This window comes from Alexandromys fortis, unplaced genomic scaffold, assembly GCF_014885135.2.
Source record: "Alexandromys fortis isolate MF-2015 unplaced genomic scaffold, M_Fortis_MF-2015_v1.1 scaffold_84, whole genome shotgun sequence".
Lineage (NCBI taxonomy): Eukaryota > Metazoa > Chordata > Mammalia > Rodentia > Cricetidae > Alexandromys > Alexandromys fortis.
Genome location: NW_026068017.1, coordinates 839,252 through 867,112, shown reverse-complemented (window position 1 = coordinate 867,112; position 27,861 = coordinate 839,252). Strand labels below are relative to the sequence as shown.

Here is a 27,861-nt window from a genome sequence, read left to right as displayed (position 1 = left end):
TTTTTTTTTTTTTTTTGGTTTTTCAAGACCGGGTTTCTCTGTGGCTTTGGAGCCTGTCCTGGAACTAGCTCTGTAGACCAGAGATCCGCCTGCCTCTGCCTCCCAAGTGCTGGGATTAAAGGCGTGCGCCACCATCACCTGACCTAGTCTTCAATTTTTAAAGTAATATAGTTACAGTACAGACTCCTTTCAGATATCACATAGTGAAGAGGGTTTCCTTTACTTCAACTGCTCCTAGGACAAACAAAAACAGCTCAGTGCTGTGTCTGTACTGGGCATAGCTGTGATGTCCTCCACTGTCTCAGCATCATGTGACTTTGAAGTAGTTTTCCATGGCTGCAGTTGCTACTCTGTCTGACAGCTTAATTGTGTGGCTCCTGTCATCTCCCCAGTTAGAGATGAAGCAGAAGTCCCTGGTGAGCCTGGGAAGTGAGGCAGAAGAATAACGTGGTTTGGAAGCAGCAGAGGTGAACCCAGAGAGCCTGGGTGAGTGTGCCAATATGAGCTTCCACAGCTGGGCCATTGGGTTTCCTTTCTAAACCTGGGAATAGGTGCCCACCTTCCAGGTTATCTTAATTGAGTCGTGTTGACCTAGGGAAGTAAGAAAGGAAATGGAGAAAATGCCACAGAGGAGTTACTGTTCACCTACACGCTTGAAGTGGAGCATCTTTGTAATGACTTCTCTCGTATGAGATGTTTAAAGTAGTGCACATTGACTAGCCATGGAAATTAAATAACTACTATTAATTTTTAGAATGCATAATGTCTGTTAATACTTTTTAAGACTTTTTTAAATAATGTATATATGCACATATATAAATGCATATATATCATCTATATATATATAAAACTTATATATAAATGCATATATATATTCATTTGTCTCTGGGTATGTGCACATGAGTGCAGTGCCCATGGAGTGTTTCTGATCCCCTGGAGCTAGAGTTACAAGAAATTGTAAGCTGTCTGATGTCAGTCTGGGAGTCAAACTCTGATCCTCTGTAAGAATAGTTTGCACTCTTAGCCACTGAGCTATCTCTCCAGCCTGGCTGTACTGTGTTTATAAAATATTTACAGATGAAAGTGCAGTGACAGGAAAAGCTGTGTGCAAGTTATCAGGGAGAGGGAATAGGACACCAGATTGGCTGTGGTTGACAATTATTGAGACTGAGTATTGGGTTTATAGCAGGGTCCTTCTACTGCTATATCTAGATGTGTTTGAAATGATCATGTCTATACAACTTTAGAAAGTGTGCTATACTCGTGGCAAGATCCTGATTTGTACAGTGAGATAAGACCTGATTCTGTTCTGTCAGTAGGTGCACATGGAACAGCTCTCATGAAGGCATTTCTTGCCATTAGTTATGAAGTTTAAATAGATTATTCTTTCTCCAAAAGTAGATTGTAAGTTTAATTTTGACTTTTTCTTGTTTTTATTTGTTTTCATTTAGCAAAAGAATGCATTCAGAAAAGTCTTTTATTACTGAAATTTTTGCCCACAAGCAAAAGTTCAAAAGAAAACTGTGACAAATTGGTGCCTGTTGATGAAACTGATCATCTCCAGCCACTTGACAGGCGCCAGAGGACAAGCTCTGTGGTGGAAGAGCATTTCCAGGCTTCAGCATCCCCTACAGAAGCTGCAGCCTCGACTACAGGTGGTGACAAGAGTCCTGGCTTGGAGATCCAGCCAAAGCTACCACCAAGCAGTGGCCCCTCTGCTACAGAAGTGTCCACAGCTGAAGAGCCCTCATCGCCATCCACACCCACCCGGCGGCCTGCCTTCACCCGAGGGCGACTTCGGCTGCTCTCTTTCAGATCCATGGAGGAGACCAGGCCAGTCCCCACAGTCAAAGAGAAATACCCTGTGCTGAAGGATGTCATGGACTTCATAAAAGATCAGTCACTCTCACATGAGAGGTGAGCCAGTCATTCTCTTCCAGCACTTTCCCTTTTCAAGCTGTAGGTACCCACTCTAGCCAAAGGCTTGAAGTTCATGTTTAAAATGAACAATAAGGGATAAGAGAAAAGATACAATCAAAATATAGTGCATAAAAAATTTTAAATAAGATGAAATGACCCAATAATATTTAGGATACATCCAGACTTGAAATGAAATGAGCCAATAGTATTGGGGTACATACAGACTTGTTTTAAACTATTCAGGATAAAAAACTTGGTGGTTTTTTTTTTCCTCTCTCCTTAAGAAAATAATAAGATTGGTCCATTGTGGGCTGTTGATATAGCTCAGTTGGTAGAGTGCTCACTCAGCATGAAGAAGCTGTGAGTTTGACCTCTGCACTATGTTAAAACTTTGTGTGGTGGTTTATCTGTGATCCCTGCATTCGGGAGGTGGAGCACAAGAATCAGAAGGTCATCCTGATTTTACAGACAGCCTGGGATACATGAGACGTGTCTTAGAAAGAATTGTAGCTGGGCATCTTGACATAGACACCTTTAATCTCAGTGCTTGGGAGACAAAGGCAGGTGGATTTCTGTAAGTTCATGGACAGCTGGGGCTACGTAGATAGACCCTGTGTCAAAAAACAAACAAATTGTGTCCTTCACTGTATATAACATATATCTCAGTAATGTTTCCATGATCTTTTAAAATGAAAGTCTCTCTCTCTCTCTTTCTCCCCCCCTCCCTTCCTTCCCTTTCTTCCCTTCCTTCCTTTCTTCCTTTCTTTCACTTTCTTTCTTTCCTGCTCCTCCTCTTCCTCTTTCTGTTTCCTTCTCCTTTCCCTCATGTTTTTTTTATTTTTTTGGTGTTGTTGATACTAATCTTATTTTGCAGCCTAGACTGACCAAAAACTTAAAACAATCCCTCTGCCTCAGCTTCCTGAGTACTGTTATTATAGGCATAAACCACTACACCTAGCTTAAAAAGATACTACCACTCAAAATTTTTTCATATTGCAAGGGAGAAATTTAGGATTTGATATTTTCTGAAAAAATTATTTGTCCATAGGCCTATGTTAATGAGGAATTTCCTGCTGTAAGAATTAAAGTTTTGCCTCTTTAGGGAAAGTAAAGATACCAAAGTTCCTTTTTAGCTGTTTATCTTAAAAATAAATAAATAAATAAACAAACAAGCAAGCAGGCTGTTAACACTTCTTCATACTTGGTGCACACTGGTTTGTGGCTCCACTAAGTGTTGACTATAGGTAGTGCTCATTCTGACACTCCCAGTCCCTTACATCAGGACTGACTTTTGTTCATTTGGCTTCAGACTGTGGGGGAAGGGTTTGTTTTCCGGCATCCCTGACTTGAACTGTGTCTTCAGTGTTGTGAAGGTTCTTTCTTTGCGGAAAGCCCAAGCACAGAGCATCCTTGAAGTCCTGAGGATAATTCAGTATTGTACAGAATCCCTTGGACAGCCTCACTGCTTCCATCCACCGTATATACTTTTCCTACTGGAACTTCTGACCTGCCAGAAAGATTTTACAAAGTAAGTATAAATATGTCAGAAAAGCCAGGAGAGGCCATTTTACAGAAATCCTAGTTGGCCTCTGTATCAATAATTTCCATATATGATACAAATTTATTTTTTTGGTTAACATGTTCTCTCATCTCAAGAAAAAATGGGTTATATTCTTTTCATAAGGACCAAGACTATGATTATTTCTCTTACGGCTTTGTCTGCTTTACCTGACAGTAAGAATTGTGTTCTTTGTGTATCCGTACTCTTAGAAGGTTTCTAGAAGCTGTGTGCTAGCTAGATGCAGTGCTCATTTAAAGTGCTGTGCCAGACACCTTTCTAAGTATTATATAGACAAAAGAGATATGACAGGCAAGGTCTCTTTCTAATGGAGCCTTATGAGATGGAGAAAAGGGGATGACATCAGGATTATTTGGGAGACAGAGAAGATAAATGAAAGATACTAGAAACATGGGGAAAGAAACTCTTAGGATTTTGGTTGGAGTAGCTCTGTGGATAGTGTCACATTTTACTGAGAGAAGGGGTAATGAAAGACACAGATGGGGACAAAATTTTAAATTTTGTTTTTGCCATATGTTTGAACTATTTATTTTTCTATTATTTGCTTTTTCGAGACAGGGTTTCTCTGTGTAACGGTCCTGGTTTTCCTGGAGCTCATTATGTAAACCAGGCTGGCCTCGAATTCAGAGATCTACCTGCCTCTGTCTCCTGAGTGCTGGGATTAAAGGCCTGTATCACCACCACCTTAATTATTTTTATTTTTATTTTTATTTTCTGTGTATGGCTGTTTTGTCTGTATGTATACGTCTTTGCACCTCTGATCCCAACCTCCACTTGCATACATGATGCTCTAGAGGTCAGAATCGGACATTAGATCTCCTGGAACAAGACTTACGGAACTGGAGTAAGACACCATGTGGGTGATGTAAATTGAACATGTGTTCTTGACTGCTGAGCCATAGCTCCGTTCCCTGTTTTAAAGATAATGAGACGATGAGAATCTAAGGTACTATAATAAATCAGGACTAGGGATAAAATTTGTTTATCATGAACATGTGGATGATATTTAAAGCCATGGAACAGATGAATCCTAGACAGGCAGTGGTGTAGGACTGAGTCTTCATTTAGAAGTCAAGAGAAAGAGGGATCAACTAAGGCCATCAAGATGGAGAGTGGCCCTTGAGGTAGATTGACAACCCAGGTAGTGGTGTCATGAAAGCCAAGAGAATACTGTGTTTTCAACCCCTAGAATGGTCAGTTGAGTCAGATACTGATGTGAGAGTTTGAGATTGAAGTAGTGGATTGAAATGGAAACAGTTTTGGAGAATTGTAGCCTGAAGCCCAGTTGGATGAAAGATGATGGGTTGGTAACGTAGAAGGACAAGATTAGAAAAAAAAAAAAAAAAAAGAGCAAGAAAATATGGTGGCTCTTGGAAGAGGATGTGAGCAACCAAGGGTTGTATTGTTTTGCAGTGCTGGTCACTGAGCTGGAGTCTTGCTCAAGTTCAGCATGTGCTTTACCATGAGGCCTGCACATACAGGTGTGAAGATACTAGAGTATATGCTGGTGGGGATGAGTCAGCAAAGGTTAGGAAGTGCTGTCAGTGCCAGCAGGAAAAAGCAGGACATTCCAACAGTTCAGTAGATACAGGTTGGTTGGTAGATGGAGTACTACAAAGATGAGGGACTCCAATGGGATCATTCTGTTTTTAAAATAAGATATGAGGCTGGGCAGTGGTGGTGCATGCCTTTAATCCCAGCACCTGGGAGGCAGGGGCAGGCGAATCTCTGTGAGTTCGAGACCAACCTGGTCTACAAGAGCTAGTTCCAGGACAGGTTCCTAAAAGCTACAGAGAAACCCAGTGGTGATGCACTCCTTTAATTCTAGCACTTCAGAAGGCAGAGGCAGGCAAATCTCTGTGAGTTTGAGGCCAGTCTAGTCTATACAATGCTAGTTCCAAGACTGTGTTACACGGTGAAACCCTGTTTCAAAAAAACTAGATAGATAGATAGATAGATAGATAGATAGATAGATAGATAGATAGATAGATAGATAGATAGATAAAAAGATGAAGAGAGTCATCAGTGAAATGAGATAGAGAAGAAGGTAGTGACCATTCAAGGAAAAGCAGGAAGACTACGTAGAGACAAAAACTAAGACAGCCGGTTTGCTAAACTGCTTGACAATTTCAAGTACTTTTTAAAGAATTGTTTGTAAGTTGGGTCGGGTAGTACACTTCTGTATTCCTAGTGTTCAAGAGGCAGAATCAGGATTGTTTTGAGTTTGAGACCAGTAGAGGTAGTAAGTTCCAAGCCAGCTTGGACAATGTGGAACTTTCTCTCAAAAAAAAAAAAAAAAGGTGAGGGGCTAGAGTCTGTTGGCTGAGGTTTCCTGTCCTGCCTGATCCTGCAGCCATTCACAAGCTCTCTCAGGTTTTCTGTGGATGCAGTTGCCCCATGTTGGGCACCATTTGTTATCTGATATTTCTGTCCCACCCGGTCCTGCAGCCGTTCAGTCCCAAAGAAATACACAGAGGTATACATTAATCATAAACTGATTGGCCTATTAGCTTGGCTTCTTATTAACTCTTATAATTTATGTTAGCCCATAATTCTTGTCTGTGTTAGCCATGTGGCTTGGTACCTTTTTTGGCGAAGCAGTCACATCTTGCTTGCTCTGTTTCTGGCTTCCTTTATGTCTGGGTGACAACTGCAGACTGAATCTTTCCTCTTCCCCGAATTCTCGTTGCCCTGCCTCTACCTTTTGCCTGGTTGCCCTGCCTATACTTCCTGCCTGGCTACTGGCCAATCAGTGTTTATTTAAAATACGAGTGACAGGGTACAGACCATTGTCCCACAGCAAGAGTTGACTTGGATATAGGAGCATTTATTTTTGCAGGGGACCTAAGTTTAGTTTCCAGCACCTACATGGTAGGTCCTATCGTAAATCCAGTTCCAGAGGAATTCCCAATACTCTCTTCTGAATAGGCACACACATGTTACACATGCATACATATAGGCAAAATACTCATACACATAAAATTTTAAAAATTTGTTTAGTTTATTTCTTTGAGACATAGTCTCTCTTTAGTCCTGGCTTTCCTGGAACTTGCTATGTAGGTAGAAGACCAGGCTAGCTTCAAACTCACAGAGATCCTCTACCTCTGCTTCCCAAGTGCTGGGATTAAAGGTATGAGCTACCATGCCAAGCCTAAAAGAAATACTATTTTTAAAGAGAAAGAATAAAAACTGATGGCTATAAGTTTAAAATGACATTAGTCAGCTCAATTGCATGCTGGTCCTTCCACCTACATTCAGCTGTTTTGGAATAATGTAAGATCCTTATACAAGAGGAATTCCTCAGAGAAAGAGAAAGAGAGAGGCCAGGGAGCTGATGTTTCTAACATAGGAGTATGAGGGTAGATTATGGAATCCAAGCTGAGAAAAGAACAGAGGATGAGCATGCTGGATGTAGCTGATGGTGACATAGTGTGACTTCCTTGCCTGGGGCCCACTAGGATTGAAAAAGGACAAGAATTTGTTGGTGGGGTAGCTTTAAAGTGAGTCTTCACCTGATGACAATGTTAAGGAAGGGCCATCAAAGTGAAAATCGTTAGCAGTGAAGTGGACAGAGAATCAAGAGAAAAAGAAATGGGAGGCATCATTTCCATGGATGTTTTAGTCACTTAGGTGCAAGGGTCAAAGTATGAAAAGCCAGTGAACCAGCACTTGGAATGCATAGGCATTTCTGTAAGTTCCAGGACAGCCAAGACCTCACACAGAGAGCCTCTCTTGGGGGAAAAAAAAAAGTAAAACAGAAAAATAAAATGTAATACTAAAGTTATCAATGAAGGAAGAACAGATTGGGGGCATGTTGATATAGAGGGGGCTAAATGAGGTAACTAATAGAAAGAAAGCATGTGACATAGCATGGCACACTCATGTAGTGGGAACGGCTGCTGTGTTTGATTAACAAAGAGAGATGAGTAGTTGTCACTGCTATACTTCGGCTGGACTGTTCCTTTGACCCAACTGTACTTGCTCTCAAAAGGCCCTGTACTGGGCAGGCACGCCTTTAATCCCAGCACTTAGGAGGCAGAGGCAGGAGGATCTCTGTGAGTTCAAGGCCAGCCTGGTCTACAGAACTAGTTCCAGGACTGGCTCCATAGCTACTGAGAAACCCTGCTTTGAAAAGGGGGGGGGGGGCACTGTACCTGTTTTTATTCCAATCTCTATGCCTCTTTGTTCAGCTGTCTGCTTCTTGGCTGTTTTGTGTGAGGGATAAAGATTAATAACTTGAAGTTGTCCTGGATATTAAGCTGGCGATTTTCTCTGTTTCCAGTTACTTTGGACACTTGGAAGGCTGCGGTGCTGATCTACACAAAGAAATCCGAGACACCTACTATCAACTTGTTCTGTTTTTGGTTAAAGCAATTAAAGGATTTAATAGCATAAACGACAGGTACTGGAGTGCCTCTACATTTCTTGCCGAAAAATGTAATCTTTTGTGATTATAAATGAAACACACATTTGATGTTGAAAATCCAGAAAAGCACAAAATTAACCACAAATATTCACTTACTAGTATATTCTGTGTGTGTGTATAAAATGTGTGCATTGGATAGGTTTCTGGAAATCTAAGAGTTTATAGCCTGTTATCTTCAGTGTTTGATGTATTATGTGTAGATTAAAACTCGAGTACAAAGCAGATTAAGTAGTAAGTTGTTTAGACGTAACCCTTAAATCAGACGTACCCCTGTAGCTGTCTAGCCTCAGCTAATTTGGGCCTGCCCTAATGTTGTCATTCATCAGTGCATGACTTCACTGTTCACTCCCTCACTGTCAGGTGCTCCAAACTCACTTTCCACTTTTCAGATTGTTGGGTTTTTTGGTTTTTGTTTTTTTCCCTAAGGATATCAAAGGATATTTGTGTAGAACCCTGCCTTACAAATTAGTACCAAAGCAGGCTGCCAACTTACACTGTCCCTGTTGGCAGTGGGCAACTTTGGTAATTGTCACCTATGTGGTCTCTTTAGGTCTCTGCTCCCTGCTTTATCCTGTGTTCAGACAGCCCTGCTTCATCTTTTGGATATGGGCTGGGAACCCAGTGATCTTGCCTTCTTTGTTGACATTCAGTTACCAGATCTTCTCATGAACATGTCACAAGAAAATATCAGTGTCCATGACAGTGTGATCAGGTAAGAGCACAATCCCACCCTTTTCTGTTCCTAGAGTAGGGGCACGGGTAGAGTGGAGCCCAGGGAATGGGCTTGGCAGCTAGTCTGTGATCTTTCCTGGCTTCACCACATGTGAACTGAGTGTGACCTTGCAAGTTTTTTAACCTTTATTTTTTAAACTCAACTTGTTTTAAAAAAAAATTTATTTATTTATTATGTATACAATATTCTGTCTGTGTGTATGCCCACAGGCCAGAGAAGGGCACCAGACCTCATTACAGATGGTTGTGAGCCACCATGTGGTTGCTGGGAATTGAACTCAGGACCTTTGGAGGAGCAGGCAATGCTCTTAACCTCTGAGCCATCTCTCTAGCCCCCAATCTTTCTTTTTTTAACCTCCATTTCTTCATCTTTAGAGCTACCTCTGAGACTAAGTTCCATTTCTGAGTGTCAAGAATAGTGCCTGGTACACAGTGGGGCAGGGTAAATTGGCATCAGTAGTGTTGTAAACTTGGAAGATGAGGATTATCTTCATTTTGGGGGGTTCCTAATAGCCTGTGGAATTGGAGCATCCTTTTATTTTACACCTGTGTACTGTTAGCCACTATAGTGTCCTGCATATTTTAAGGACTTAGATTATAATAAAAAAAAAATAGTCTACAAAATTTGCCTGGAAGGGGAGATGTAGCGGAGCAGGCGAGCAGGCCAGCTTTTCGTCCCGCCTGGCTCCCACATGGCTAGCTTAGCCCCAGAATAATTACACAGAAATTGTATTCATTTACACACTGCCTGGCCCATTAGTTCCAGCCTCTTATTGGCTAATTCTCACATCTTGCTTTAACCCATATTTAATAATCTGTGGCTTACCAGGAAAGATTCTAACCCACGTCCATCTCAGGCCGGAGCTTCATGGTGGTTGCCAGACTCTGCTTTCTTCCTCTCAGAATTCTGTTCTGTCTACTCCACCCACCTAAGGGCTGGCCTATCAAAAGGCCAAGGCAGTTTCTTTATTAAGCAATGAAAGTAACACATAGACAGGTGACCCTCCTACATTAGGGAGACACCATAATCCAGAAGGTGATCCTTCCCAGGGTGAGGCTCAGCCATGACCCTTGGGTTGTGCTGACCCCTTCTATTTCCCCAAACATGGGAAATTTCACTATAGAACTTATGATAATGGAGGACTGTTTATAGTCTCCCCTACATTAAAAGAAAATAGTATGCAAAGTTTTTTAAAATAATTTTTGGTTTTGTTTTAAAACAAGGGTTGGAGTTTATTGAGACAATAGTTTAATATAGATTTAAACCCAGGTATTAAGAGAGTGGGGCTTAAGAAAAGACAGTATTATATGCCTCTGAGTAGATGTGGACTTCTCAAGAGGGAGGTGCTTTATTCCACTTTTGACCCATGTGTCTCTACCTGCTCAAGCCCACTTACAATCCATGACTTTTGGAGGGGAGAGAAACCAAAGAATAGGTGTTAAAAGGAGAATTGGGACATAGTGAATGAGATAACAGTATTTTCACTCTAAAAAGATGTTCTGGGAAGGCGGGGACAATTAAAGCTGTCTCCTTGGGCCAGTGAGGTAGTTCCACAGATAAGGCTGTCTCTATCCCTTGACCTGCTGTAAGAGGGCAGACAGGGGGACACAGTACTGGGTGACAGTTGGTTCTTCAGCTGTCAGTCAGCCCGGGAAGGCTTTGTGCCAGCACGATACAGCCCTGGAGGAGAGAAGGAGCACATACCCTTCACACGGACCCCTCAGAACTAGTTGAAGACTGTATAAGAGGAGGCCTAGCTGGCTTGGAACTCACTATAGTTCAGGTTGGCCTCTTAACTCACAGAGATCCACCTGCTTCTACTACCTCTGCCTTCTGAAATGTGCCACTATGCCTGACTAACTTTTTTTAAAATTTATTTATTTATTATGTATACAGCCTTCCTTCCATGTGCACCTGAACACCAGAAGGGGGCACCAAATCTCATTATAGGTGGCTATGAGCCACCATGTGGTTTCTGGGAATTGAACTCAGGAACTCTGGAAGAGCAGTCAGTGCTCTTAACTACTGAGCCATCTCTCCAGCCCCAACTAAACTTGTTTTAATCTTCGTTTTTGACTCCAGTACCTGGCATATGATAAGTTTGCCCTACTCAGTGTAATCTGCTTAAGAAATGTTATTTTTATTTTTATTTATTTTTTTCTGAGCATAAATCTAAATAGCAGATAACTCTGAGGCTTTGAGAATCAGTTTCCATCATTTCAAAATGCCAGTCTGTTAAACTTATGGGACACAGCATCTACTAACTAGCACTTCCTTGCATATTGTAAGAAGCATGCCTTTTACTCATTACATCCTTCTTTCAGCCAGTGGAGTGAAGAAGATGAGCTCGCTGATGCCAAGCAGAACTCGGAGTGGATGGATGAGTGTCAGGATGGCATGTTTGAAGCCTGGTATGAAAAAATAGCTCAAGAGGATCCAGAGAAGCAGAGGAAAGTAAGACCTCTCAACTAGAGCAATCTGCGTGACTTGCTAGGGTTTGGAGAGGAGGGTGTCCCTGGGGTGTGCTTGGATGATGTCTCCCAGAGGGCTTCTGGGAACATTCAGGACCAATGTCTGTCTTCATCCTGGTGGGATCCATCATGGTGGCTTACTTCCATAGGACTAGGCTCTCAGCAGAGTGTCCAATAAGGCTGATGTACATTATTAGATTCCAGTGTATTAAATTAGTGAGAAATGGAATTGCCAAAGTTGGGACTCTCATACTCTGGGCTGGCACACTGTCCTCCTGTAGGCAAGCAGCATTCCAATTACAAAGATGATAATCAGGTGAGCTTGGAAGCAGCTCCAGTTTATCCTATGAGAGCTAATGATGCACATGGTAGAGGAATCAACTTAGGCAGGCTGTCTGTCTTTATGTAAGGTGTCCCATCTGCCACTACACGTGTCAGACATCTGGCATCATGAAGACACTAATTTCCCCATATTAAGTACTTTCTGTTTGCCAACTGCTCTGTCCATTATAGTACCTCTGTGATACTTAAGAGGAAAACACCAACTGGGACTTGTGACTTCTCTCTTGCAAGTTCATGTCTGAATGAGAGCATCCTGTAGTGCTCAGATGACCTGGCAGATTTCTTCTCCTACAACATACCATCTACTACCAAACACTGACTTTCTGACTTGGTTTCCTCATATGCAGACTCTAAAATGAACTACCTTATAACCACCAAGTACTTTTTAGTAACCCTGTAGCTTGCTCATATAACAGTCTCTTACTATCTGCTCCCAGGAAGGAAATTAGCTAGCTAATAGAAAGTCTGTTGGCTAGTTGTGTGGTTAGCTAGTTAGTTAAAAATGAAAAACTTACATGATCTGAGGAAAAACCAGAGTACTGTTTGTTTATAAAGAGGTCCAGACTGGCCTATAACTTGCCCTCCTGCCTCAGTCTACTGAATGCTAGGATCATGAGAAAGCATCACCATGCCCTGCAGTTTTAATGTGTCAGAATCAAGAGTCCTCCTTTGATGCTTGTTAGCATTTCCATTGTCTAACAAGTACCCAAGCCAAACATCTGGGTGTCATTCTTGACAGTCCCTTTATTAATTTGGTCACCAAGGCTTCTCACTTTGCCTCCTTAATACTCTCAAATCTGCCTACTTTCCTCATCCTGTTTAACAGCTCAATCCCTGCCCTTATTACAGCCATGGAGTTACTTGAACAGCTGTATCATAGTCAGCTTCCCTGACCCTTGTCTTGGTCTATCAATCCATTCTTTGCTCTGCAACCAGAGGAACCTTCAGAGTGCCCGGATCTATTGCCATTACTTTCCTGTTGAAAAATTGCTTTTAAACACTAGCTGTGTAGGCTCCTGTAGTTTACCTTTCTAACTTCACCTGGTTATTCCTCCTCTGTACTCTATTATACATGCTGTATATTGCCCATTTTAGAAGCCCTGGAGCTAGAGATATGGTTAGTGGCTAAGAGCACTTGCTGCTCTTCCAAAAGATCCAAGTTTTGTTTCTAGCCACCGATGCTGGGTGGCTGACAACTCTATCTCTAGGTAATTCAATGCTTGCTTCTGCAGGTACACATACATTGCTGGCATATACATACATCGGCATACACATGTGCATAAATAAAATAACATCTTTTTAAAAGGCAAACCAAAAAAAAATGTCCTTTTTTTTCTTTTTGTTTTTCTGTGCCTTATGCCTGCTAGGCAAGTGCTCACACACTCAGCTACATCCCCAGCCCGTGTTATGCTCCCTTTTTACAGGAGGAAAGCTTCTGTGGACTTTGCTGTTCCTTCTGTCTCCACCCAACTACCATCTGTTTGTTCTTGGTTTTACCTGAGGAATTGTCTTCCTTGAAAAGCCTTCCTTGACCCTCCAGATTCCTTTGATAGTGTCCTTTGTTTTCTCTGAGCTTCCTGAATTTGCCTCTCAAAGCATTCCCCACATAGTATGACCATCATCTGTTTGCTTGAGGGAATTCCTAAGTGGGTACTTGCTTATCCAACTTCAAATCCTAGCACCTGGTACAAAGCTTGGGCTCCTAGGTTTCTATTGAGTGAATGAATTGATTAATGAACAGTGGCCACAACAGAAAGGCTGTTGGCTAATTGTGTTCATTTCACCTTACAGATGCACATGTTTATTGCTCGCTACTGTGACCTGTTAAATGTGGACATCTCTTGTGATGGGTGTGATGAGATTGCCCCCTGGCATCGCTACCGATGTTTGCAATGCAGTGACATGGACCTTTGCAAGACTTGTTTCCTTGGTAAATTCAGAGGGAATCCCATGTCCACAAGCAACAGTCATTTCTGCTTTCTGTGATTTTGCCATTTTAAAAATTCATTGTGCTGAATAGAGACATTGTCCAGTGTCTCTGGTTCGTTCTCCCTCAACTCAATGATGAGCTTTACTGCTACTATCTGGCATCCTTCCATCTCCCATCCTGCTGGGGAGGCCCTTGATAAACTCTCAGGACTAATTAATGCAGGCCCAGATAAGTTTCTAAGAAATTTTGCTTCCGAATCACACAGTAGTTCCAAATAGCAACATATGTGAACAAGCAAAATAAGCTTGAAATATTCTTTAATATACTTGTCTCATAGGTGCTAGGGCAGAGCCTCTCTGCAATAGTGAGTCCTGGAGGGTTCCGTGTATTTGAAATCCAGCAGTAAAAGACACAGTTGCTGTTCTGGAAATACAGTCTACCAGAGACCAAACGTATCCACATAATAAATGCATATGCTGTTGTAACTGAGCCAAGCAAAGTATTTCTGGAAAATTTTGGAAATATTGCAGCTCTCTACAGAGAAGCCTTGTGGAGGAGATAGGGTAAGAATTGATCTTTGAAGGAAGTTCAAACTGGATGGCATTGCAAAACTCTGAAGATAGCATTACCATCAAGAGCAGAGCAAGCTCAGGGACAGGAAGGAGTGCTTTCAGTGAGTTTAGATAGATACCCTTGAGTATCTGTTTAGTTAAGTGATGGAATAAGATGGACAGGGTCCAGGTTGTAGGACCCTGAGATGCTAGGCTAAGGAATTGAATAGTCTGAAGACAGGAGGGACAGTTTACACCTAGGATGTTACCATGGCCAAAGCTTTGGTCAGGGGAGACTGTCCGTGTTGTTCTCCTTTAGGAGACTCTAGTCACACTGGAAACAGAAGTGGCCAGCTGTGAGGAGATTGAGCAGGGACTTAGACTGAGAGCAGAGTACCTTGTCTTGTTCATGTCTGTTCTTCTCTTACTCATCGGGTCTGGGGTTCTGAAGTCTATTTTCACCTATAATTCTGCAGTGACAAAAAAGAACAGAAACTTGATCACTGATGTGCTCCAGAGGAACACACCAGTGGTTGTGTAACTTCTATCAGAGATGGGGTGTAAGAGATAACTCACAAAATGCATGGGCCTTTTTCTCCCAAATAGTAGTCATGGTAGTAATTTGGCATGTATTTGATTTGACTGTGACACTGTAGGATGGGGATCAGTCAGCTGGACCATTGCCAGAGTTCTATGCTGAGAATATCATTGATATGCTTGCTCATGGCCACTGGGGCATTCTAGTCTTCCATGGAACCCCTGCCTTCTGGAGTAGTAAATGAGAAATGGCTCTGGTGTTGGGATCGGTTTGCTAGCATTCTGGGGGACCCTCTACCCCATCCACCTCACACACTGCTGGTTTTTCTTCAGGTGGAGTGAAGCCTGAGGGCCATGGAGATGATCATGAAATGGTCAACATGGAGTTCACCTGTGACCACTGCCAGGGTTTGATCATAGGCCGGAGAATGAATTGCAATGTGTGTGATGACTTTGATCTTTGCTATGGATGCTATGCAGCAAAAAAATACTCCTATGGGTATGTCAGTTGTCTTGCCACCACCATGACCTTTTGGGCTATGTCTTTACTTAAAGGAGGTGTTTTGCTTTTTTCTGTGGTGCTAGGGATTGAACCCAGGACTTCACAGATGCTGGGCAAGCACTCTACACCTGGGCTATACTGCTAGCCTTCCTTACTTTAAAATATTTGTATTGTTATTAGGTGTGTGTGTGCACGCGTGCATGCATACACATGTGGAGATGAGAAGACAGTTTTGTGGTGTCACTTCTCTCTTTTCTCCTTTTTGTGGGTTCTAGAGATTAAACTCGGGTCACCAGGTTTGCTAAATGCCTTTCTTACTAAGCTGTCTTGTGGCCCCTCTCTTATTTTTTTTAAAAGAAAGGTTTTGTTTTGTTTAATACAATTTTTAAAATATTTAGAAGAGGAGAGATTAGTACAGTGCACCCTGTGTCCTCGGATTCATCAGTTAGGGAGATGGCATCATGAGTGCTTACTACATCCCTTTCTTTTACCTTATTTATTTGTTTTTTTATCCATTGAAATTTTATTATGCATTAGGGAGCTTAACCTAAAAACCAACAGAATAGTAAAAAGATATGTTATATCTGTTCATGGCTTCAAAATATATTTTCCTTTGATGGCTCAGCAGTTAAGAGCACTGGCTGCTCTTCCAGAGGTCCTGAATTCAATTCCCAGGAACCACACAGTGGCTCACCTTCAAGTACTTAAAACACATTTCAAACCTTAAGTCATTTCTTTCCTTTATCTTGTAATTCATCTTTTTAAATTATGGGCATTACATTATATTACCAAATTTCAGTAGCACACCCTCAGAAATCTCTGAACTCTGTCTTCCTTTGCGTGGTTCCCATGTGCAGGCTTTAGGTTGTGAAGTGCTAATGTGAGATGCCCAGTGTTTGTGTTTGTTCATTTCTCTGGGGAAAGAGTTGATAGTATTCTTTAAAGCTTCAGTAACCACAGCCTATTGGTGACTAAAGCACATACACTCCTGAGGTTCTAGGTATCTTTGTCAGAGTCTCACGAATGCTGTAGGCCTTAAAACTCTCCTGTCTCTGCAGCCACTTGCCAACCCACAGCATCACAGCCCACCCAATGGTGACCATCCGGATCAGTGACCGGCAGAGGCTCATCCAGCCCTATATTCACAACTACTCCTGGTTGCTCTTTGCTGCCCTGGCTCTCTATAGTGCCCACCTGACCAGCACAGAGCACGAGGATGGGGAGCAGCTGGACCCCCGGGCCCGCAGCAACGCTGCTTCCCTGCGGAGCCAGTGCATGCAGCTGGTTGGGGACTGTCTGATGAAGGCCCACCAGGGCAAAGGTAACTAACTATTCCTATGTAGAACCCCAGCCCTGCCTCTGCTTGCTGTTGGCCAGAAAGCCCAGGCAGCCATAAAAGGCTCAGAGGTAGTATACAAGAGGGATTCAGCATAGCCTGGAACTTAAGTCTCAGTTTCTTTCTAGAGGACTGTTGTCATAAAGTAGCTTTTAGTTAGTCAAAGTGTTTCCCTGACAACACAGTGCAGCATTAATAGTAAAATTCGGGGAGTCCATGGATCTGTAATATTTGAATCTCTCACTTTGCTCAGGAATCCATGTTTTTTTTTTTAATACCTGAAGTACAAATCCACATGTACTTGTATCCAAGATGAAAGCTGCTTACAAATAATGGTGTGTGTCTGGGTGTGACCACGCACATCCAGATCCAGTTCTGTGGAGGTTAAGTGGGTCTACTTGGATACCCTTTCTCAAAATAACAAAATAATGAGTTAGTTCTGACTTCACTGAAGTAATTCTGACTACTTTTTTAGAAAGAAAGTAGTGTAAATGTTAAACTTCCGAGACATTTTAGTTTCTCTCCGATGGTAGACTCCTCACCCTAATTGATACTAGGAAATCATACTTATGTTACGGAGAAGGGGGGTGATATCTCTATCTGTGGGTGGGGGGATTTAAAAACCTAGTCACTAGCCAGGCATAATGCAGTACATGCCTTTAATCTAGCGCTCTGACAGCTCTGCAAGTTCAAGGCCACCCTGGTCTGCAAGTTCCAGGCAAGCCAGAGTTACATAGTGAGACCCTGTCTCAGGAAATAATAATAATAGTTACTTGGCACTACCAGAAAAAAAAGTTTCTATTTTTTAAAACAATCCTGTCGCCTGTTGTATCTTCAGTGTTTCATTGTGCTTAAAGTGCAGGTGCCCTTTGCTGTTGTCTTTCCCATCTGAGATCAGGAGGGGCATGGCAGGCTGCCAGAGATAACTGCTGTATGATTTGTGTGACACCCCCACTCCTGCCAAGCCATCTGTTTCTATACAGTGGTTAAACTTTGTGGCACTCGCCAGTAATATCCCTGTTGTGAATGTTTAACCGTGTTCTTGTTTCTTCCCCTTCCAGGTCTTAAAGCTCTAGCTCTTCTTGGTGTATTGCCAGATGGTGACTCTACCTCAAAAAATCAAGCCCTGCCAGGAATAATGTCCATCCAAACCTCAGAGGACCAACTAGAGAAGACAAAAGTTCAGCTTGCTGAGGAGCCAGCAGATGCGAGCTTGTTAGTGCCCTGCAGTGTAAGTAGTGTGTCTTTGCTATGTGGTCACAGCTTGCATTCAGGGAGCCAGTCACACAAAGAGGCACAACAGGGAAGTTAAGAGCATGGATTATGAAACTGAAGACTTCAGTGCTCAACTTTGGTTTATATTCAGCCAACAGATAGATAATAACAAAAGTTTACTGTTTTAACAAGTAGACACGGGTAGGTGTATCGACAGAAAAACCTTTATAGGTCCAAGCATGATCTGTGTTGGTGGCACAACAAACATCCTTTTGTTAATTTAAAATAATATTAAATAACTTAACAAAAGATTGTTTTTGCAGAAGTTTGCCTTCAGAGCTTTAGCCCATGCTGTAAATTTCCCCAATGTTGCAGGAGCCACTGGTGTTTCTGTTGTAAGCCCATCAAGGTACCAGGTCAGGATAATCTCAAGCTGCCTGCCAGTCTCTCAGCATCAACAGTGTAGCCACACAACATTTTAACCTGCCACAGATTACCTTACACAAGAAGGGACAGCAGTCCTCACCTTATTCCCGGGACTGTGTGTATTTGTGAGCCCTCAGCATCCTACAAGAATCTGTAGCAAGCTGCCCACAACATTGTGGTCACCATCTATCAATGTGTTCATTCATTTACACAAAAATGGACTTGAGTTTTTATTTATTTTGATGCTCAGATTGACCCCATGTTTGTGGCCCACTGGCCATTCTTGCTTGGCTTTTGTATTCTCTCTCTCTCTCTCTCTCTCTCTCTCTCTCTCTGTGTGTGTGTGTGTGTATGTGTGTGCGTATAGGTGCAGGTACGTTCTGTAAAAGGGGGTGATAATAATAGTGATTGTAACACAGGGCTATTGTAGGAGTTATGTGCTGTCCACACTTGAAAGAAACATGTAAAGTGTTTAGACCATGCACACAGTAAGCTCCGTCTTAGAAAAGGACTTGCGTGTCCTGCACCATTACTCTCTGCCAGAGTCCTTGAGGCAGGATTTCTCGCAGAACCTGAAATTAATGTGATCAACAAGCCCAGCAATCCTCCTTCCTCTTCCCTTGGCAGCAGTTACAGGTATAACACATTCATGGCCACATCCAGTCTATTTTTTTACATCCCAACCACGATCTTTCCTCCCTCCTCTCCTCTCATTCATTTTCCCCATCTTCCTCCCACCCCCACATCCACTCCTTCTCTGTTTCTGTTCAGAAAGGGGCAGGCCTCCCATAGGTGGCAACAAAACGTGTATATGAGTGATGGGATCTGACTCGTCCTCATGCTTGTATATTAAGGCCTCTTATGCACTGAGCTCATACCTCTGTCCTATACCCTGAGAATATTCATTTCTATATCAATAAAATATCTTCATCTGTGGCAGGAGAAACAATATTATGTGTAGATTTGATGTAACCTTATCTTTATAATAGCATTAAAGAGAATAGTAGATATAATACTTTTCTGATTGTAAATAAAGATGGGTTTTATTTTTCTTTGGTATGTGTATGCTGTATGCATGTGTACATTTTCATGTGTACGTGCATATCAACATCAAGAGTCTTCCTCTATCACTCTTCACCTTATTCTTTTTGAGGCAGGTCTCTTACTGAACCTAAACACCAATTCAGCAATACTAGCTGGTCAGTAAGCACCAGGGATCCCTGTCTCTGCGTCCTCCCATGCTGGGATTACAGGCACTGTCTACCACACTTGACTTTTTACATAGTTGCTAGAGATCCAAACTTAGGTCCTCATGCTTACATGGCAAGCATTTTGTTGATTGAGGCATCTCCCAGCCTGTGTCTGTTTTTTCTGCAAAAAAGTAAAATATATAAAGATGACCACTCTATTGTACTAGCAGAAAATCAACAACTTCATTTTTTTCCCCCAAAGAACTTTCCATTCTTGGCTTCTGGAAGCCAAACAGAATATACTGAAGATTTGTTATCAGCCATTGCTTATGTGACCTGGAAGCTCTGATGGCACTTCCAAGATGATCAGGGGATGTGATGGGAGAATCATTATTGTAGAGTAGTGGTTTATTCTAAGAAATCAGTGACATTTTTCTAAGGATATTCCAAAGATTTTTAGTTTGTGAAAGACTAACAGTTGTATACAGTAGTATATATGGAGTACATTTTTGTTATATTTTTTTACATTTACCTCCTGTTTTTAGGGAAAGAGAGCTGCAGATAAAGAAGTCAGACCTTTGGATTATAAGCAGAGGAAAACGGCAGGTGAAAGTCTCACCTTAATGAAGGACCCTTTGTACCAAACCCAAACTTCTGATGCACCTGCAAATGCTCACATGCCTCCAGGACCTCCAGGTCAGGAACATATGGCTGTTAACCCCACTCCTTCCTCTCCAAGTGCATGCGTCATCACGTCTGCACTGTCACATACAGTTGGAAATTGTCCAGTACCTGAGGTTTCTCCATTCTGTTCAGCTGCAGCTGGTAACCCTGCATCACCTATACTTTAGCTTATCTAGTCCATGCATTTACCAAGAGCCTTCTCTTTGTTGAGATCCCGGGGGTGAAATCTACCAACATAGGCATAGGCACACATGGCCTCTGCCCTCCTGGAACTCACAATCCAGGAAGGTTTCAAATAACTGTCATTGAAAGTGGTCCCAGGAGAAGGGTGATGAATGCGAGCCCTGATTGCGATCTAGAGCAGATTTTATCTTTATAAAGCGGTGTAGAAGGAGATGTAAAGCTCCTTGCATGTGCCAGGATATGCAGTAGGGGCTGACATCAGGCAAAAATCACTGTGAGAAAAGGCCTCTTAGTAGGTTCCAGAACTAACATGAGGAGAAGTCCTCATGCAGGTGTGCAGAGCCCTGGAACATGACACAGAAGAGCTGCTGTGGTGCTCTGCTGCATGCTTCTGATGGTCAGGCCTCAGGCTGTGAAAAGATGGACATGGTGGGCTTGGAGCTGGGGTTTTGGAGGGTGGAGGTATAGTGTTGGGTTGAAGGAGATGCTTCAGGTAGCACTGGTTGGTTGTTCTATAATAGAATGGAAGGGAGTAGATTCTACACCGTCTTCAGGGCCAACTCTCAGAAGCAGTAAACATCATGCCAGGTCCTCAAAGTCTACCAGAGTCAGATTCCCCTGAGGATTAGCATTCTGGTCCATAGGCAACAAGTAAGTGTCAAGTACCCCCATGTTCTGGGACATTGCTAAGTGCTTGAGGTATATCACAAAAGAGGCAAAAATCAGAAGGGTAAATAATGAACAGCAAACACAAATATGCAGAATGTTAAAGGGTAATCAAATGCTAGAGAGCATCTGGTTTAGAGCAGGGTCAGAGAACAGGGAGGACCGTTCCTATTCAATTAGGGAGCAGGAAGGCCTCCTTGAGAAGGTGGCTGTAAAAAGTGTTCAACAATAGAGTTTGTTATTTTTATGGGTTTTGTTTTTGTTTTTTAAAAGATTATAATTTTATGTCTATGGGTGTTTTGTCTACATGTATATCTGTGTACCAAGTATGTGCCTGGTGTAGGCAGAGAATCAAATTGGAGTTACAAGTGGTTGTGAACCACCATGTGGATGCTGGGTTCAAACCCAGGTCCTCTGGAAAGCAACCAGTGCTCTTAACCACTGAGCAAACTCTCCAGCCTCTTTGTTCTTCTTTTTGAAACGAAGTCTTGCTGTGTAGCCCAGCCTAGCCTCAAACTCTTGGTTAGCCACCCTGTCAAGTGCTAGGGTTCCAAGCATGCATTACCATGCCTTATTTCATCTATAGAATATCCAGCTCCCTTCTATAGGATCACAAGGACAGTGTCGTGGCTTAGTTGCCTTCTCTGTGTGTGAAACCCGGCAAAATCTGAATGTGTTTTCCCGCATAGATGCTGAACGTCCAGAAGTGTCATCTCAGACAGCAGAAGAGAAGGCAGTTACTCCAAACCCTGAGCAGGTGTTTGCAGAATGTTCCCAGAAGAGGATTTTAGGATTGCTAGCAGCCATGTTACCTCCCATCAAGTCGGTAAGAGGCAGGCAATGTTTTCTTTGTGGAAGAGTGGGTGGTTGTAGTCACAGGAAAAATGGCGATAAGATGTAAGCCAAAACCAATGATTAGCAACAGCTCTGTGTCCTGAGGGAGGGGACGATTATGAATTAAAGTTAATTTCTCCTTTGAACTTACATTTTGTATGAATGCGATTGACTGTTTTTTAATTATTTTTCTTATTCTTATAGTTATATTTTTTTGGTTTATCTAGACAGGGTTCTCTGTGGAACAGCCCTAACTGTCCTGGAACTAGCTCTGTAGGCCAGTCTGGCCTCGAACTCACTCACAGAGATTCATCTGCCTCTGAAGATCATGTGTGTGCGCGCACACACACACACACCTACATGAGTTTATACACACCACATGCTTTCAGATGCCATGGGCCAGAGGACATTGGATCCCCTGGGACTGGAGTTAGAGGGAGTTGAACCCCATCTTGTCTTTTCCAAGAGCAGCAAATGCTCTTAACCACTGAGCCATCTGGCTACCCCTATTGTGGTAACTTTCATAATATTAATATCTTCAAAGAATCTAGCTTAGCTATATCCTTAGTATTCTTATAATTTTCTGAACTCTTCATATGTGCATATCTTATATGAATTTTAGTATTATGTTTTAGCAAGACCCTGTCAATTTTCCCCTTTAAGATCTGGTGAGTTATTTTCTTTGGAATAGCATTAGATATATATTAATTTAGGAATAACTGACATCTTTAACAATACTATGTTTTGTTTTTTCTCATGGCTAGGAATTAGAGCTAGCAAAATGTGGTTCATTTTTTTATTGCTAAGAGTTTTTAGTGCTACTGTTGCTTTGTTTTACTAGTATGTATACAGTTCCCTCTTGAATCACACTCACTATGCTAACTCACAATTATTAAAGAAGTTCTCCGGTTTTCTCTTTTTTTCCTATGGAAAATAATAAATGGTTTAAATGTAGTCAGCTGTTTTCTAAATGGCATTTTTAATAGTATAGCATTGGAAGCCAAGTAAAATGCAGACATTATTTAAAGAAAGAAAAATAAGGCTGAGAAGATGACTTGATAGGTAAAGCGCTTACCATTGAAGCTTGAGGATCCCAGAACCCACTTAAAGTTGGACAGAGTTAAAAAAAAAAAAAAAAACTAACCATAATAGCGGTTCATAATTGGATAGAGTTTTGGCTGTTGCACACTTTTAGAAGTTTTAGGTAATATCTTTATGATGGTTTAATATAATACAAATAGTTTATAATATCAAAAATCAATACTGCTGTTAGATCTTCCAATTCAAAACATCTAAGATTTTCAAGAATAAAGTGAGGGGAAAAAAAGTTGGCTAGAGTAACATGTGTCTCCTCATGGAGACAATGGTGTAGGTGGAGACAGAAAAATCCCCTGAAACTCTTAGGCAAACTAGTCTGACGTATACAGAATCAAACAACAAAGAGACCCTGTCTCAGACAAGGTACAAGTTACCAACATTGGAGGTCTTTCCTTGGCCTCCACATGTGCAAACATGCACGTCATACTGAAGGAAGGGAGGGAAGGAGGGAAGGAGGGAGGGAGGGAGGATAATTTGCAGGTGTTGCTTACAGATGTTTATGGAGAAAGGTTGGCAAACTGTCCATCCAACTGTTAGTAGTTGTTACTTCCTTGACACTGGTGGATTAGAGAGGGGCTGTGATGGAAAGTCTGAATTTTATGTGTTTTTTTTAGTTCTTTGAATTCTTTATAATGAACATCATCAGGAAAGGAAGAAAAAAGCAAGTGTTTAAGGATAAAGGAATGTTAGAAGCGGAATAAGAAGGGATTGGAGACACAGCTCAGCAGTTGAGAGTCCTTGCTACTCTTATGGAGTTTGGTTCCCAGCACTCATGTCCAGAGGTTCAACACCTGTAACTCCAACATCAGGGGATCCATTGCCCTCCCTCTTCTGGGCTCCAGAGGACCTGCACTTACACACACACACACACACACACACACACACACACACACACACACGTAAAAAAATAAATTTAAAAGATAAGATGATACTTGAACTTATTTATTTTATTTACAGTAGATTGTACACATGTCATTTTTGAAACTGGAATTAGGCCAGTTGTAATACATGAATGGGGGGCATGTATAGATGATGTGGCTGACTGGATTTTGTACTAAAGAGATTTCCCCTCTCTGTTGACAGGGTCCCACAGTCCCCCTGATAGACCTGGAACACGTCCTCCCACTCATGTTTCAGGTTGTCATCTCCAACGCAGGCCACCTGAATGAAACCTACCACCTTACCCTGGGTCTTCTGGGCCAGTTAATTGTCCGTCTTTTGCCAGCAGAGGTGGACACTGCAGTCATCAAGGTCCTTTCAGCCAAACACAACCTGTTCGCTGCAGCAGACAATGGCTTTGTGCCAGATGGCTGGAAGACCACTCACCTGCTCTTCAGCCTGGGCGCTGTCTGCCTGGACAGGTAACCTTAGTTTTCACATACTCAGCCTCCACTCCACCCTTTGTGGTACTCACTGTTGATGAGTTTCAATGTGCTGCAGTGCTGAGGCTCTGCTGTGAGAATCCAGCTCACAGCTCCACACTGAAATAGCTGAGAGCCTTAGCAGTACCTGCCAGTCTACTCTGATGAGATTTATTCGGGTAGATTTTTTCCTGAGAAAACTAAGTGTAGGCACTGGGGTTAAAAAGTGTTTTTATTATAAAAACAATAATCATAATACCAAATGTGAAATAAAGAAGGAAAATGACCTTGATTTGTCCATATGCATCTCTAAGCGCCTGTCTGAGTAGGACTGTGAGTATGAGTGTGTCTGTGTGTGCTTGTGGAGAGAACACTCTAGAGCAGTGACTCCAGCCTCCCTAACATTGCGGTCCTCTACTGGAGCTCCGCATGTTGTGGTCACCCCACCGTAAAATCATTTTTAGTGTTACTCATAACTGTAATTTTGCTGATGTTATGAAGAAAACCTTTCAACCCTAATGCCTATACTTAATTTTCTTTACATTATGAATCATATTGTAAATATCTGTGTCTTCAGATGGTTTTTTTGATATGTGTATTGGTGTTTTGCCTTCATGTATGTGTGTGTGAGGGTACTTGATTCCCTGGAACTGGAGTTCTAGACAGTTGTGAGCTGCCATGTGGATGCTGGGAGTTGAACCTGGGTCCTCTGGAAGAACCGCTGGTGCTCTTTACCTCTGACCCATCTCTCCATCCCTTCAGATGGTCTTAGATGACTTCTGTGAAAGGGTTGGTTGACACCCCCCAGATGGGTCATGACCCAAAGTTTGAGGACCACTGTTTTACAGAGATTTGAGAACATAGTTATAGGTAGAGTTTATAGGCTGAGTATATAAGCAACGGATTTTGTTGTTTTCACTTGTCTTTATGTGAAAAGCATCCTTTTGGTAACTTTTAAGCTAAGTAATGGATGGTTCTTTGCATGAGTCTGACTATCTAGGACAGTGAGCTGTGATGTTTGTGAGGGTGTAGCGTCACACATTGCCACCTAACATTGGAGCTCTTGCCTTCTAGCCGAGTGGGTTTGGACTGGGCCTGCTCCATGGCAGAGATCCTTCGGTCACTCAACAGTGCCCCATTGTGGCGAGATGTCATTGCTACCTTTACAGACCACTGCATCAAGCAGCTTCCTTTCCAGCTGAAGCACACCAACATCTTTACCCTGCTGGTGCTTGTCGGCTTCCCCCAGGTACAGCATCTGAAAGCCTGTTTGCCAAAGTCTATAGGGCATGTGCATGCACACACACATACACACACACACACATTCTTGCATACGCATGTGTGTATGTATCTGTAATGGTCTTGGAAAAATTTTTAATTGCATAATTTGCTTTTATAGTCTTGGTATATTTTCAGAATTGTGTGGTTGTTATACTTGCATTGTCAACAGTTAGACGTTTGATTAATTTTTCTAGCTTTGAATAATAGTAGGTAACTATAATGTATTCAGTTACAAAGATCTTCAGAGACCGTTGTCTTTCACTCTGGCACTCATGTTGATTTTCTCAGTTTGTATGCCTCATCTGACTGGGGTGAGGACCTGCAAAGCTATGGCAAACACCTAAACTAATTTTGTGCCAGGTCTGCACCCAATCCTTTGATCCTGTGAATAAGAAGACTCCCCCATCCCTGTGTGCTTTAGAAGAGCAAGCAAGCAAAAGGGACTGAGCTTGTGCCTAATTAAATGCCTCTTCCCGCATCAATGCTCTAGGTCCTCTGTGTGGGAACCCGCTGTGTTTATATGGATAACGCCAATGAACCCCATAATGTGATCATCTTGAAGCACTTCACTGAGAAGAATAGAGCTGTGATTGTCGATGTGAAAACCAGGAAAAGGAAAACAGGTCCTAAGCATAATTATGTCTCCTAAGAATGGAAGAAAATGGTCTAGTCCTTGCATGCTATGAAACCAATGAAGATGCCTCAATTCTTATTCCTGCATGTGATAGTTTAATTTTTTTTAATTACATTTATTTATTTGTGTGCACACATGTTGAGGGGAGAGGCCGCTTTTTCCTTTCCCAGGTGCCCAGACTCCCAAAATAATCTCACAGAAACTTTGCAATACTGTTTGGCCAATAGCATAAGCATATTTCTGGCTAACTCTTACATCTTAAATTAACCCATTTCTATTATTTTAGATTTTATCACAAGGCTCGTGGCCTTCCTACAATGTTCCAGCTACCAGTTCGCATCTTTCCCCTCTGTCAGCTACATGGTGTCTCACTGACCCTGCCTACCCTCTCTATATCTCTTCCAGCCTGGCTATATTCTGTTAAACCATTGGCCGAAAGCAGCTTCTTTGCTAACCAATAAAAGCAACTCATATACAGAAGAACTTCCCACATCACACACACATGCTTATGTACATACACACATATGTGGAGATCATAGGACAATTTGTGGGAATCATTTCTCTCATTTTAACACCTGAGGCCTTAGGGATTGAACTCAGGTTATCAGGCCTGGTGGCAAATGCTGATATTCACTGAGCTATCTCACCAGCTCAGATCTTTACAATTAACTGGACTTCTTTTGCAGAGTATAGTGGTACATGTCTGTAACCTCAGCACCAAGGCAGGAGGATCACACAATCAAGACTAGCCTGATAGTGAGTTTGAGGCCTGTCTGGGCAGCATAATGAAACCTGTCTCAGATAAAATAGTAATAGTAATTAATAAACATAGTACACATGTAAATTGGTTTCTTAGAGATAGCATATAGCCAGTCTTCTTTAATCCAGTTTGACAGTCCCTTGCTTCAATACTTATTCAGGTATTTTATGCTTGATTGAGTTTAATTCTGCTATCTCCTTGCCTGTTTTCCATTTGCTTCTGTTCTTAGCTCTTTTTTCTTCTCTTGTCTTCTTTTGGATTGACTTTTCTTATTTTCTAAAGATTTACTTCACGCCTGTCATTGGTGCTAACTAACTGTTGCTCCGGTGTCAGAGTAGTCAGTACTTTAGTCAGCACTTGGGAGACAGCCCTGAGGCTTGTTCTACACACCTGTGCTGTCTTCAGACGTTATTCCACTTTGCAGTTGTGTAGAAACACTGCATTTGTGCCCCATATCTGCTTCACTCTGTGTTATTATAGTCACACTTTTATTGCACATAATGTAAATCTCATAGTATGTAATGTTGGCCTTTAAAATGTGAGTGATTATTACTGAGTTTTTCTAAATGAAAACAATGTATCTTATACTCAATTATACATTTACTATTTCTGGTGTTCTTCATTGCTTTCTGCAGATTCAAAAGTCTATCTAGTATAATTTTCTCTGATTTGAAACACTTCCCTTAGCATTTCTTGTAGTCCATGTTCTGTCACAAAAATCTATCTGGAAAATGTTCTGACCTCGTCCTTGTTTTTGAGACTAACTTTCACGAGATTGTATGGCTGGCCTTGAAGTTGTAGTCTTTCTGCCTTTCTCTCCCAAGTGCTGGTACTGCAGGTGCGCACTACCACTCCCGGCTTTGACTTTATCTTTCAAATATTATTTTTCTGGGGCTGAAGAGATGGTTCAGCAGTTAAGAGCTCATGCAGAGGACCCTGGTTTGGTTCCCAGCACCCGTATTTAGTGCCTCACAACTACCTGTAAGTCCTGCTACAGGGAATCCAGAACTCACTCCTGTCTCCATGAGCACTGTACTTACTGACATGTACAAGCTCTCACACTGGCAGGCGTGTATACATAATTAAAAGTCAAATCTTTATGAAGCATAATTTTTCTGGATAAAAAAATTCCGAGAGATATTTTGGTATTTGTTGTTATGCTGTCCTCCCTCCCTCCCTCCCTCCCTCCCCCCCCTCCCCCC

The 27,861-nt window shown here is 42.0% G+C and overlaps 1 protein-coding gene across 1 annotated transcript in view; it reads left to right on the top strand.

The window, feature by feature from the left end:
- Positions 1-27,861, top strand: part of Zzef1 (zinc finger ZZ-type and EF-hand domain containing 1) — a 137,114-nt gene that overhangs the window by 67,239 nt on the left and 42,014 nt on the right. Inside the window, 15 exon segments of the mRNA XM_050162721.1 lie at positions 393-486; positions 1,452-1,917; positions 3,284-3,448; positions 7,782-7,901; positions 8,476-8,637; positions 10,983-11,112; positions 13,263-13,401; positions 14,823-14,988; positions 16,050-16,312; positions 17,389-17,558; positions 19,704-19,854; positions 21,381-21,517; positions 23,707-23,984; positions 25,059-25,233; positions 25,756-25,888. Coding sequence (XP_050018678.1) covers positions 393-486; positions 1,452-1,917; positions 3,284-3,448; positions 7,782-7,901; positions 8,476-8,637; positions 10,983-11,112; positions 13,263-13,401; positions 14,823-14,988; positions 16,050-16,312; positions 17,389-17,558; positions 19,704-19,854; positions 21,381-21,517; positions 23,707-23,984; positions 25,059-25,233; positions 25,756-25,888 — 2,749 coding nt within the window.